This window comes from Cucurbita maxima, unplaced genomic scaffold (assembly GCF_002738345.1).
Source record: "Cucurbita maxima cultivar Rimu unplaced genomic scaffold, Cmax_1.0 Cma_Scf00030, whole genome shotgun sequence".
NCBI lineage: Eukaryota > Viridiplantae > Streptophyta > Magnoliopsida > Cucurbitales > Cucurbitaceae > Cucurbita > Cucurbita maxima.
Genome location: NW_019272046.1, coordinates 472,174 through 485,845, shown reverse-complemented (window position 1 = coordinate 485,845; position 13,672 = coordinate 472,174). Strand labels below are relative to the sequence as shown.

General features: G+C 37.7%; 2 protein-coding genes across 3 annotated transcripts; both read right to left on the bottom strand.

Annotated features, from left to right (window-relative positions):
• Positions 1 to 886: 886 nt before the first annotated feature.
• Positions 887 to 5,117, bottom strand: LOC111466102 (ras-related protein RABA4d). The gene is made up of 2 exons (XM_023110686.1): positions 4,529 to 5,117; positions 887 to 1,477 (listed from the first exon to the last, which is right to left on the bottom strand). The coding sequence occupies exons 1-2, from the start codon at positions 4,753 to 4,755 to the stop codon at positions 1,033 to 1,035; spliced, it is 672 nt and encodes a 223-aa protein (XP_022966454.1). The 5' UTR covers positions 4,756 to 5,117; the 3' UTR covers positions 887 to 1,032.
• Positions 5,118 to 6,312: 1,195 nt separating this feature from the next.
• On the bottom strand, positions 6,313 to 10,121 carry LOC111466032 (guanylate kinase 2-like). Of its 2 annotated transcripts, XM_023110592.1 has the most exons (11): positions 10,038 to 10,121; positions 9,743 to 9,845; positions 8,561 to 8,596; positions 8,311 to 8,418; positions 8,138 to 8,214; positions 7,939 to 8,068; positions 7,469 to 7,831; positions 7,253 to 7,374; positions 7,052 to 7,187; positions 6,829 to 6,983; positions 6,313 to 6,743 (listed from the first exon to the last, which is right to left on the bottom strand). In XM_023110592.1, the coding sequence occupies exons 3-11, from the start codon at positions 8,561 to 8,563 to the stop codon at positions 6,626 to 6,628; spliced, it is 1,212 nt and encodes a 403-aa protein (XP_022966360.1). In that variant the 5' UTR covers positions 8,564 to 8,596; positions 9,743 to 9,845; positions 10,038 to 10,121; the 3' UTR covers positions 6,313 to 6,625. The 2 variants fall into 2 exon arrangements, with proteins under 2 accessions (XP_022966360.1, XP_022966359.1); XM_023110591.1 differs by having other exon boundaries at positions 9,743 to 10,099.
• Between the last annotated feature and the right edge of the window lie 3,551 nt (positions 10,122 to 13,672).

Here is a 13,672-nt window from a genome sequence, read left to right as displayed (position 1 = left end):
GTGCAAAATATATTTTATCTCAAAAATGTCAAAAACACCCTTAAACTTTTCTGAAAAGTTCAAAAATACCCTTATCGTTAATTTTGGTTTTAAAATACTTTTGAGTTTTCAAAAAGTTCATTAATGCGTTAACTCAGTTTCCTAGACATGGCAGGGATCAACCCTATTAGAACCCTAAACCCTAAACCTAAAATCACCAAAGCATCATGAGTTCTTTTACCCCTGTTTCATCCTCGGGTCATTCTCTTTTGCATCTACCGGGCGACATGATCTAGTGTTCATGTTTCAATGAAATCTAAAATCATGTTTATAGCCTTAAGTTCAAATTTCATTTTTAGATATGTCTAGATGCTTAGTACTTTTCTACACACGACTTAGAAGTTCGTTCTTGTACACGATCTATTGCTCTTTTGCAGTTGGAAGTATACAACATACCGAGTAAACTAAATAGTCATATGGATGTTGGGTGAGAAACTTGAAGTTCTTGTGGTAGTGGCAAAGTAACTTAAAGTCTGGTATGTTTGAGTATATCCAATAAGATCCCGAGTGAATAAGAGTGACCATTAGGATAGTTACGATTGAAAAAAGTTTAAAAGAATTGAAGTTATACCTATACTACTTGTATCGTAGGGCATACAAGAGACATCAAATGCCAAATTCAGATTCCAAATCCTGATTCGAATCATGGACAAGTAGGTAACATGATCATGTCACAGGGTATATAGGAGACATCAAATGTCGAATCTAGATTCCAACTCATGATTCGAACCCTAGACAAGTAGATAACATGATCATGTCGTAGAGTATACAGGAGAATACTGGTACTGGAGCGTTGGAGCGTTGGGGGCGTTGAATTTTTTAAAAAAATTGTTCAAAGAGAGGGAGATAAGCTTCACTAATCCTTCATCCATGGTATAAAGCCAGTTCCTCTACAAAATACAAATACATGAATCTTTTTTTTCTTAGTATAAATCAAAAGTGGAATAGAAAAACAATGTCCCAACTGAAATGATGATGGAATTATATGGAAACTCATGAGGCAAAGCAACACCCTTTTCTCCCACCAGCCTGCTCCTGTCCAGGAACAACTATGTTTGTCCCTTTAAACAGCGCTGGATTCACGCCAATATCTATCGATTCCCCAGCTGCCAGACTCTTCTTGCTGATTATCCTATAAATCTCTGTTAGAATTCTGAAGAACGCAGTTTCGACGTTCGTCGACTCCAGAGCCGACGTCTCCATGAAGAACAGGTTCTCTCTTTCAGCAAATTCTTGTGCATCTTCTGTTGGCACCGCTCGGAGGCTTCCTAAGTCGCATTTGTTTCCGATCAGCATTATGACGATGTTCTTATCAGCATGTCCTCGTAGCTCCTCCAGCCACCGTGCCATGTGGTCGAACGATTGACGCTTTGTCATATCGTAAACTAGCATGGCTCCTACTGCACCTCTGTAGTATGCACTTGTCACTGCTCGGTATCTAACAATGGAGATAACAAGATATCATAAGAAACTATGAACAAATTCATCGTAACCTACACAATTTAAGTTTATAACATCGATTTTCAGAGTCTTATTTCGTCAGATATACGTATCGAACTCTCCTCAACTATTCCATAACGTTCTCCTTCGACATCTCTCACGTCTGATGATATCGGAATTATAAATGACGCACCTCACTCCTCCTAACTAATTTGAGTCCTGCATAACTCACACCCTTCTGGTTAGCATTCAAGTTAACCCAATTCTCTCGTTTTCTTCCTCGAATACATAAACCGAACTCGTGGCTCGTTTATTCATCATGACCCCATCCAAACCTCCACCTTTTCGATGGGGCGTCCACCATTGCTCTGCCAATCCATTGAGTTAGTACACACTACTCTCCTGTTGTAGAGCTAAGAAAAGCTCATATGGCGTTCCTTCATGTGATGTCGTAGGAAATCGAGCTATCTTCGCCAGCTTGAACTTCACCGAGTGCAAAGAGATTGACGACTCGTCCATCCATTCGGATTGACTCCATTCAATTGAGGCAGCTCTAGCCTTCTTGTGGTTAGTTCATTTATGCCTGACTTCCTCCTCATTATCTCACTAGCCTCTCCCTCTCCTTAATTCAACTGTCTTGTCCCTCGTCACAATTCATTCCTCCTCCCTTTGCTTCAGCAACTTATTCATTGGTTAATCCAAATGATAATGTCCTTTCCGTTACTTAGGCACTTCAAGTGTGAGATCCCACATCAATTGGAGACGGGAACGAAGCATTCTTTATAAGGGTGTGGAAACCTCTCCCTAGTAGACGCGTTTTAAAAACCTTGAGGGGAAACTCGAAAAGAAAAGCCCAAAAGGGACAATATTTGCTAGCAGTGGGCTTGGGCGGTTACAAATGATATCAGAGTCAGACATTCGATGGATGATGCTGAACTCCGAAGGGGGATCGACACCAGGCGGTGTGCCAGCCAAGACGCTAAGCCCTAAATGAGGGTGGATTGGGGGGTCCCACATCGATTGAAGAGGGGAATGAGTGCCAGTGAGGATGTTGGGCCTAGGGGGGGTTATAGGATCCCACATCGATTGGAGAGAGGAACGAAACATTTTCTATAAGGGTGTGGAAATCTCTCCCTTGCAGATGCGTTTTAAAAACCTTGAGGGGAAGCTCGAAAGGGAAAACTCAAAGAGGACAATATCTGATAGAAGTGGACTTGAGCCGTTACAAATTATATCAGAGCTAGACACCAGGTGATGTGCCAGCTAGGAGGCTGAACTCCGAAGGGGGTGGACACCAGGCGGTGTGCTAGCAAGGATGTTGGGCCCCAAAGAGGGTGGATTGAAAGATCTCATATCGATTGAAGAGGAGAACAAAACATTCTTTATAAGGGTATGGAAACCTCTCCCTTGAGGGAAAGCCCAAAAGGGAAAGCTCAAAGAGAGCAATATCTACTAGTTCTCATTCCACTTGACTCTTAGGTATGCCTAAGAAAGTTCTCTAATAGCAATTTGATAGAATTTCCCTAACTTGAAATACACTTTTGATAACAAAAGTTAGCAAACTCGAGAAAGGTATCCGACTCCCCCCCGACTTCACTCACCTTTTCCATCACTCTCCCCTACCTTCCTCTCGAATTTATGCAGAACCGAGTCCTCTTGTGTTTGCATTCCGACCCTACAACAAGAGAATCACGAAAGTCGGGCCTCACTGTGCCGAACTACTCGAGTCCCACATAGATCAAACCCTTCTCATTTTTCTCCCAACAACTCATTCTTTCATTATGTCTTTTCCAAGCATACATAAACCAAACCTATGACTTATCGATCTTATTACAACAATTTCAATAAATCTAAAACAGGACAAGAATGCACTGCAGCTACATATAATAAAAAAACAGAAAAACATAAAATGAAGAGAAAAATAACTTCTGCAATCTCCGAAAGAATAAAAAGGAACATGAACACTATTCCAATCACCACAAGTTCATTCAAACATAAATGTATCTCTCCAATCTCTCTGGATTTGAGAGTACAGAGAAAACAATAACAAAACAAGTTTCAATTCTATTAAACGCTTCCGAACTCTTTGCTATCTATGCCGTCTAATTCTATAACAGCCCAAGCTACCGCTAGCAGATGTTGTCATCTTTTCGACTTTCCCTTCCGGACTTCCCCTCAAGGCTTTAAAACATGTCTACTAGGAAGAGGTTTTCACACCCTTATAAGGAATGTTTCGTTATCCTCTCCGACCGATGTGGGGTCTCACAATCCACCCCCCTTGGAGGCCCAACGTTCTTGCTAGCACACCGTTTGGTGTCTGACTTTGATATCATTTGTATTAGCCCAAGCCTGCCGCTAGCAGATATTGTATTATTTGGACTTCTCCTCAAGGTTTTAAAACGCGTATTTTAGAGTTATGCAACGAAATTGGTACTCATCCAGATATTATCCTCATATTGTAAGACCCCACATTGGTTGAAGAGGAGAACGAAACATTCTTTATAAGAGCGTGGGAACCCCAAACCCACCGCTAACAGATATTTCCCTTTTTGCGATTTCCCTTTTGGACTTCCCCTCAAGGTTTTAAAACGCATCTGCTCGGGAGAAGTTTCCACACCCTTATAAGGAATGTGTGGTTCTCCTCTCTATTCGACGTGGGATCTTACAATCTACCCCTTTGGGGACCCAACGTCCTCGTTGGGCACACTGCTCGGTGTCTGGCTCTGATACAATTTGTAACAGCCCAAGCCCACCGTAAGTAGATATTGTCCTCTTTAAACTTCCCCTTTCAGACTTCCCCTCAAGGCTTTAACTACGGAGAGGTTTCCACACCCTTATAAAGAATGTTTCATTCTCTTAGCGATGGGCTTGGGCTATTACAAATTCCATGCTATATCATACAATGATTCATCTACTCTAAGCTATAAGTTACAACAAAGTTGAAGAGCACATTCCAATTTTCATCTCTAAAAGCTATCACAGATCCAAAAGCATGAACACAATGAAGTACTCCACAAGAAACAAAACAAGAAGAATTAAACCAACATACCTTTCCTGTCCAGCAGTATCCCATATCTGGGCTTTCACTGTTTTCTGATCAATAACGAGAGTTTTAGTCTGAAACTCGACTCCAATAGTAGCTTTGGAATCAACGCTAAATTCATTCCTTGAAAATCGCGAAAGGAGTTGGGTTTTGCCGACGGCCGAATCTCCGATCAAAACAACTTTGAAAACATAATCAATCTTCTGATTATAATCCCCATATAGATTCGACATTCTAATTTTCTCTTCAAAATTCCCCACAAACCCACCTCTAAAACACGCAGATTAGACACATAGAAGCCCTATAACTCAAAGAAATTTCCCATTTCCCGATCATAACAACTGGGAAACCCCAAAATCAAACCACGAAGCAGAAGAATCGATCAATCAATCAATCAATCAATCAATCAATCAACCACTGCACTGCCTGAAATTCAACCCAAAAAAAAGAGAAATGGAATCGAAGCTGGGTTTTGGAAAGGTGTGAAAAGGGTATTGAAGAGGAGGACGGAAAGGGAGAAAAGGAGAATGAAATGCGAGCGAGAAGTAGAAATGGAGAAACGGCCATTGTGGGGTCTCACCAACGGTTTTGTGGGCTTCACCGTGTAAAATTAGGCTTCAAATGCAAATGTATTTAGGAAATTCGGTGTCACTTTCAAAGATAACCATCAGGTCATCACAAATATTATACAAAAATCTTTTCGAGTTGTCTTAGGATTGGATCACCATGTTTTGCTTTCTTTTTTAGTATTTTTTTTAGAACACATGCGGTTTCATTTATTCATTATTATTTTTTTTTTGTTATGAAGGTCGTCAAAATTGTATAAGAAATTTGAAATAAATGGACTTGGTTTTATAGGGGTGTTTATGATTCGATAACGCAACAAACTCGAACTACCTCATTTAAATCATAAATGTTAGGTTGGGTTAATTTTTTTTTCGGGTTTGGGTTAAGTTAAGTTGAATTTTTGAAAAAACCGAAAATTTTTATTCGGTTAGCGAGTTTACGGTCGGGTCATCCCGACCAACTCGAAAATAAGGTTACAATCCATCTCTATTTTAAAAAAGATCAAGAATATTTAATGTTTATAACTAATGTCAATGATATGTGTGACTTGTAAATGTTTGATATTTAAGATTTATAAGATTTTAATTATTAATATTGCATGTATTGTGAACACGTGATACTTTTTAAAATATATTTTAAAAAAAAAATAACTCAACCCAACCCGACCTAAAAATAGAGAGTTTGTTGGATTGTGAACTCTATTTAGATTGCTCTAGTCAATAATCCAATGAACTCGAAATTTTGAGTCAGTTACCTGTGTGCACCCCTAATAATTATTATTAAGACATAGTTTTATTCGTTTAGTTTTATGAGTATTTCATACCGTATGTGGCATATAGTGTTTGGAGTAGAAAGGATTATCGAGCATGTTCTCAAGGTTGGGTTAGCTGAAAGATGGTTATTGGTTAAAGGATGCAAGGTGCCTCAGCTTTTTCAGAGTAAAAAGGGTAGAGAAAATAACTCGAGCCAATATTCGAGTACCGACACGGCGATCAAACATGTTAATGACGAGGAACACATTTTTATTATTCTACTAATACATATCGACTAAGACTAACTTGTCAATTTTAGTTATTCAATAAAAAAATAAAATTGAAAATTCTATTCGAGTTGTTTAGGTCACATAGCACTCAATAGGCATTAATACTCGATGGATAACGGCATTCTTTATCTCTCAACAATCAAAAGCAAGAACCCAAAGAAACCCATTCAACATCAAAAAGAAATCTGGAAAAATAGGACTTTCAATTTCTAAGAAGAAAGCAATAACAAATTAGTGTTGGATAAATGATCAGACCCAATTTGCCAAACTAATATCAATGATCACGTTCTAGCAGCCTACGTAAGAAACAATAATGATCGTTCGACCTTTTCAATCGAGTCGTTTCTCTTCCTAAACTTAAAACGCGAGCGAGAAAAATCAAACTTGTAACGTCGTCTCGAATCAATATAATTCAATTAGGAATGCACCGTCGTCACTTCGTCATCGTCTGTGAAAGGGTAACAGGTTAGTAGCTTAAATCATTGGTAGAGCTGTTAGCTAAGCTGATTGATCATATTCGAGCCATTAGAAACCGAATTGATCGGATACACATCCAACCCTCTAGTCCGGCCAGGTGCACCACCTTTGAGCGAGGTTAAATCCAGCCCGATCCTGCTTCCGAAAAAGTTGTAAATAAACACATCGAACACCCTAACTTTCAAATCATATCGATATAAAGCGTGACTCTAGTACTTACATCTTTTGGGATTCGTCCTTGAGATCTGAAGCTCGGTAGGTTATTATTATTTTGTTATCGATCCTTGACACCGAATGAACGATCGGAGGAAGGTCGAAATCTTCTGGGATTGATTTAGTGCAAGTATTGACACTCCCATCAAGCCCCAAGAGTTTCTGAAATAATTTGAATCATCAAAAAGATGATTGAACACATAGTTTCATTCCATTTCATAAGGAATTACCTTGAGACTCTTGTAGCACTCTTCAAGGTTATCATTGTACAAGATGTGATCAAATATTCCAGATGATTCTCCTTGCACGATTTCGGCCTTGGCGTTTTGTAGTCGTTTGAGGATTTGTTCTTCGGTTTCGGTTCCCCTGAGGATGTAACAATGCATATTCAGACTCGTAACATGAATGGACGATGGTATCGTTTAACTCACCTTGCATGAAGACGTTTCTCGAGTTCAGCCATTGAAGGTGGACAGATGAAGATGAATATAGCGTCGAGGGAGCTAGCCTTCATGGACCTCGCGCCTTGAACATCAATGTCGAGAATGCATCTCTACATGGAAGATCCAGAAGATATGATGAATATCATACATATTTGATCAAACCGAAAAACAATCCTCAAATGGAAGCAAACTGAATTTTCATACTTTCCCGGCATCGGCGACCACTTCAACAGCTTCGACACTTGTTCCATAGAGGTTTCCATGAACTGAAGCAAACTCGAGAAATTTTCCCTCTTTTATGTCCTTTTCCATAGCATTTCGTTCCGTAAAATGGTAATGAAGCCCATCTTTCTCCATGTTTCTCGGAGCACGAGTCGTGTGGCTAACAGAGAATCCAAACAAAGACGGGAATTCTTTCATGAGCATGGATATAAGAGTACCCTTGCCCACCCCAGACGGACCGCTAACAACGATCGGCTTCTCAACAGTTCCCCTCACCCCTTTACTCCAAGCAACAACTTCACAACCCGAAGATCGTGTTCGTTCTTGGACATATGGAGTATTCACCTACTCGTATAAGAACCGATAAATATCATAAGAATAGGGAAAAGAAAACCAAGAATCAGGTGTAACACTGAGTGATCTTGTGCCGTTGAATCCTCGTGAACACATACCTCAAGAAACCAAAAGGAATCATGTAAGGGCGATTCACCCTTAATAAACAATATATGATCTTCGTTCAAAGCTATTGCCGAATGCCCTTTACATGGCTCCGGTATCGTTCCCAAAACGACAGGATCGATCCTGAAAATCCACCGAACTTAGAAGCCTAGAACTAAAAGAATCAATTGCATAACCACGGGAGAAACTCACCGTGTTCCTGTCGAATGATCGAATACTTGAACTCGAAAGGACAATATCGAGTCATCACAGCCTCCGTCAACGACATACTACCAAAGCATATCAAAAAGTTAAGACTTTCAGAGATGAGTTCTTGATGCATCACAATCACAATAGAACAAACAATACAAAGTAAGTCAGCATACTGTTTTATTGCCTATGACGGTGGCTGTTTCACAACCTTTCGATTTTAAACCGAACCCGTTCGGGAATCCCTCCTTCAAATCATGAACCAAGAAAGCTGCGGCTTCTCCCTAATGAACACAAAAGGCAACACAATTGGCTCAGAATAAAGAAACAGCACGATTGTTTTTCAGTGTCCACATAATTAATCGAAGTTTAAGCATATTTTTGCCAGAACAGGAAAGGTTTTTTTAAGAAAAATTAAAAGCTCACCATGGAGAAATTTAATCCTCCAAGTTCTAGATTACCCTGATCAAGACAGATGGAATCAGAGATGAGATTCAACTCAAAATACTTGAGGATTCAAGAAGAAACTCAAACATTCAATCATAAACAACAACAAAAAGATAAAAAGAGAGAGAGAGACAAGAAATTGCACGAAATAATGAAATTAAAACACACAAACCGGCAAGAAAGAAAGAACAAAGATTTCGTAACGGCCCAAGCTTAGTGCTAGTACATGTTGTCCTCTTTAGGCTTTCCAGCACGTTTGCTAGGGAGAGTTTTCCACACCCATATAAAGAATGTTTCAACTGAGGTGGGATCTCACAATCCACCCTCCTTCGGGACTCAGCGTCCTCGCTGGCACACCGCCTCGTGTCCACCCTCCTTTGGGGCTCAACCTTCCACTAGCACATCGCTCAGTGTCTGGCTCTGATACCATTTGTAACGGCCCAAGTCTACTGTGTATTGTCCTCTTTGGGGCTTTCCCTTTTGAGCTTCCCCTTAAGGTTTTTAAAAGGTCTCCTAGGGAGATGTTTTACACCCTTATGAATAATGTTTCATTTTCCTCCCCGACAGATGTGTGGGATCTCACAATCCACCCTCCTCCAGGACCCAGAGTCCTCGCTGGCACACCACCTCGTGTCCACCCTCCTTCAGGGCTCAGTCTTCCACTCGCACATCGTCCAATGTTTGGCTCTAATATCATTTGTAATGGCCCAAACTTTCCGCTAGCAAATATTGTCCTCTCTAGGCTTTTCCTTACCGTTTTTAAAACGTGATAGGGAGATGTTTCCACACCCTTACCCAGAATGTTTTGTCCTCCTCCCTGACAGAGGTGTGATATCACAGATTCACAACTCAGGCCCTCCAAAAGCATAATAAACTCCAAAAATCCAATTACCAGAAGCACTCTCAATAATGTAAATGGAGAGTTCCAAAACACATAAAATTTATAATAATAATAAATTAATTAAAAAAAAAAAAAACAAAGAAACAAGAGGCGGAGGAACAAAAAAAGAATCCAGAAAACAAACACAAATCCACGATCTCTAAGAATCCAAGCGCCACATTCAGAAACATATAACAAATGTAAGAAAGAGGCAAAACCAGAGCCACAATCATCAAAATCAAAGCCAAAAAACAAAATCGAAAGGCATCAGACAATGTTACCTGTTGCGAATTCCGAGCTAAGGGGCCGCTAAGCTCGCGAAATCGCAAGAGTAATTGAATGTGTTGTGTTGGCTGAAACCCAAAAAAACTTCGCTCCTGGTTTCTACAAAATCACAAGATCCCCAGAATAGAAGAAATTAGAAGCGCTACAGAAGAGAGAAGTGGCGTAGGGAAGTTTGAGGAGCATTCTTGTATTTGTAGGGAAACAAAGAGATTCAGAAAAATAAAAAGAAATAGAGAGAAATAGGGATGCGGGGTTTTGGTCGCATTCCATTCACGGAACAAGAACACCGACTTTCTTTTTCTCGCGGGATGCTTATGCCAATCGCTAATCCAATTCCCTTCTAACCCCTTCACCGTTCATGAATGAATCGAGACCTATTCCATCTATTCCATTTATGTATCTTTTCCGATTCCTCCATCTTTGTAACTACAAGATATACTTTGTTTTGAACAATTCTATATTAATCGGCCTTTTAAAACATTTCATAAAAACATAATACTTGTAACAGATCAAGTCTACCGCTATTAAATATTGCAACTAACCTCGAGTTCAAATGGAGGAATGGATGCTTACGAGTAGGGGAACACAAATTAGAGAGGAAATTGTTGGTCGTTTAGACAACTCGCCATACTTTTCATTCTATTTGTACCTGTTGTTACAACATGGCTCGACTAATTTACTTTAAAATTAGATAGATGGTACGGCTAACCAATATTAAAATTATTCCTCATTCATTTTTAGCCAAAATTTAAATGTGGTTGTCATCAAATTATTTCCATACTTCTATTGTTATTATCTTTTAGTATATAAAAAAAAAAGGGTATTATCTAAAAAAAATCATTTCTAAAATAATTCCAGATGAATATTAAACTTGCCAAAATAAACGTAACATTCATGTCATGAATTGGATAAGAATTCTTTATCGTTCCTGCTACATGATTCATGATTCATTACTGGCTTCTAGAAGTCAAAACTATCTCCACAAACCAATACGAATCATTTTAGGATGGTTTGTCCTCTTAGTATAACCGTTCAAGCCCACCATTAGCAAATATTGTCTTCTTTGAATTTTCTCTCTCAGACTTTTCTTAAGGTTTTAAAACGTGTCTGATAGGGAGAGGTTTCCACACCCTTATAAAGAATGATTCATTCACTTTTCCAACCGATGCGAGATCTCATAATATTTAAATATTGTGAGATCCCACGTAGGTTGGAGGGGAACAAAACATTCTTTTAAAAGTCTGAGAGAGAAAATTCAAAAAAGACAATATTTGCTAATGGTGGGCTTGAACGGTTATACTAAGAGGACAAAGCATCCTAAAATGATTTGTATTGGTTTGTGGAGATAGTTTTGACTTCTAGAAGCCAGTAATGAATCATGAATCATGTAGCAGGAACGATAAAGAATTCTTATCCAATTCATGACATGAATGTTACGTTTATTTTGGCAAGTTAAATATTCATCTGGAATTATTTTAGAAATGTTTTTTTTTAGATAATATATATATATTTTTTTTTGGTACTAAAAGATAATAACAATAGAAGTATGGAAATAATTTGATGACAACACATTTAAATTTTGGCTAAAAATAAATGAGGAATAATTTTAATATTGGTTAGCCGTACCATCTATCTAATTTTAAAGTAAATTAGTCGAGCCATGTTGTAACAACAGGTACAAATAGAATGAAAAGTATGGCGAGTTGTCTAAACGACCAACAATTTCCTCTCTAATTTGTGCTCCCTACTCGTAAGCAACCATTCCTCCATTTGAACTCAAGGTTAGTTGCTAGAGAGAGAGAGTACTACTAAGAGAGACAAGACGTTGTCGAGATTGTAGCTAGTAAGCTCTTCAACGTATAGTTGCACGACAATAGAATTTCAATCTTATATTAAAAAACGAGCATTTAAAAATAAATGGTTACAAATTCCTAACCGGTTATTGAAATTTAGATTTACGGTATTTTATTAATAAAATTTGAATTTAAATTTGGGAATCTCGGTAATGCACGTTCTAAGGACTAAAAGACAATAAAATAGGGGTGAGGCTATGATATATGATATAATTATAATTATAATAAGGTATTTTACATATTAATTTTCTAATTAATCAATTAATTTTATTGACATAGACCATGTGAACAAGTCATTCTTGGAACTTGGTAAATTATTATTTTTTTAAAAAATAAAAGATTAAATTTTAAAAATACCTTTATGGCCTTATCTATTTTTTTTTATTAAATTAAATTACCATTTAAAATAATTTTCTCCTTTACCCACATGTTTTTAATAAGTGCAATTGAATACCGAAAAAAGAAAATAAAAAAATAAAAAAAAGGGATTATCCAAAAGATCAAATTTTAAATTAGAGATGGTGAAAAAGAGTAGTTTGGATACAATATTTTAAATTTAAATTATTATGGTCAACCTCGGGAGAGATAATAATTAAAATTTAGTTTAAACTTCAAAGTTCGATCCATTATTACGCATAAAGATATCGAGTCTTATCTCTAAAGACATCCTTCCTGTCTCATAATTCAACGAGGATTAAGTCTAGTATCTATGTCGGTTTGAGTAGAAGAGTTTGACCTTTCTCTGATACAGACAGTTAATTCTTGTTGAATTTGATCTAAAAATAATAGTTGAAGATATTGACCTATTCTCGATGTACTTAGTCGTGAAATTATGAAATATTTGACTCTACTCGACTATTATGAAACTCCACAATTTGAGTAAGGGTTTTCCTCGAGTTTCTTTTAACTTCTTTTCTTAAACGGACAATTCTTTCTATGTTGACTTCGGGGAGTAAAGTTGACCTATTTGGAGAAGATTTTAGTCATCATATATTTTACAATAGCACAACTGACAATAATAATAACGACAACAGACATTCAACACGCATTGTCCTAAGAAAGAAACATTGTCTGACTTGATCTCTCTCTTTCTTTTTGTCACTTTTTGTCTCATTCAATTATACCCTTTCAATGAACTTATGTGATTCTCCCTCCTCGAAAAAAAGGAATGTATTAGCAAAGTCGAAAAGACCTTGGTTCAAAGATTCGAAGACTTTAACGATTTGAAAGGTTTGAAGACGAAACCTTGGACTTCTATCGGACTTATAGAATTGTCTGGTGTGCTCGCCGTTGAGGGTTGGCCTTACAGGAGATCGATCAGTCTTTCTTTCCCTGCCTAGTATGTTTTCCCGCTTATCGCGCAACTAGCCAACTAGCCAAAGAGAGAGGGAGAGGGATCATGTCAATCAATTTGTATGTGCATTTATTTTGTCCGTCCTGTACTTGCATGATTAGCTTTCTTAGCCAACATCTCCGGTTTCATCCGAACCAAGAGGTCCTGCTTATCCAGACCCAACAGTCACACTTGAAGCCGAAAGACTGATTTTTTCATAAAGTCGGTTCATAGATTAAGAAAGAATGATACGTTAAAAGCGTTCAAAAATTCAAACACATCGTACACTTAAACATACATTTAGAACACACCACACAAAGCTCTCTACCATTTAAGGTTATCCAAAGTGGTAGGGAGCTTTGTGTAGTTTCCTTAAAAGTAAGATTTTTTTATTGGGCTTGTTTAGGCCCATTACCATTATATTTTCCACATCTAAAAATGACAAATAAAAATAAATAAAAAATATTAGATGAAAAAACGAATAAATTGTGAGAGAGTACACGGTCGGTTGGGTTGGGTTGAATTTTTTTTTTTACAATATTTAGAGTTAGTGGGATCAAAAAACTGTTCACAACCCAACTCTCTATTAAAAAATTATTTATCTAGAATTAATAAATATTATATTAATAGTTCAAATATCAAACATTTATAATCACAATACATCATTAATATCGGTTACAAACGTTAAATATTTTTAATTTTTTTAAAAATAGGGTAGGATTGAGTTGGTTCGTAACCCT

Bases quoted from the DNA above. Each gene is read 5' to 3' on its own strand.
- LOC111466102 (XM_023110686.1), bottom strand. From the start codon at position 4,755: ATGTCGAATCTATATGGGGATTATAATCAGAAGATTGATTATGTTTTC. The intron at 1,478-4,528 runs GTATGTTGGTTT...CTCCATTGTTAG, and splicing joins GATACTGCTGGACAGGAAAG to ATACCGAGCAGTGACAAGTG.
- LOC111466032 (XM_023110592.1), bottom strand. The intron at 8,215-8,310 runs GTATGCTGACTT...ATGCTTTGGTAG, and splicing joins CCGTCATAGGCAATAAAACA to TATGTCGTTGACGGAGGCTG. The intron at 6,744-6,828 runs GTAAGTACTAGA...TTTCGGAAGCAG, and splicing joins AAGGACGAATCCCAAAAGAT to GATCGGGCTGGATTTAACCT.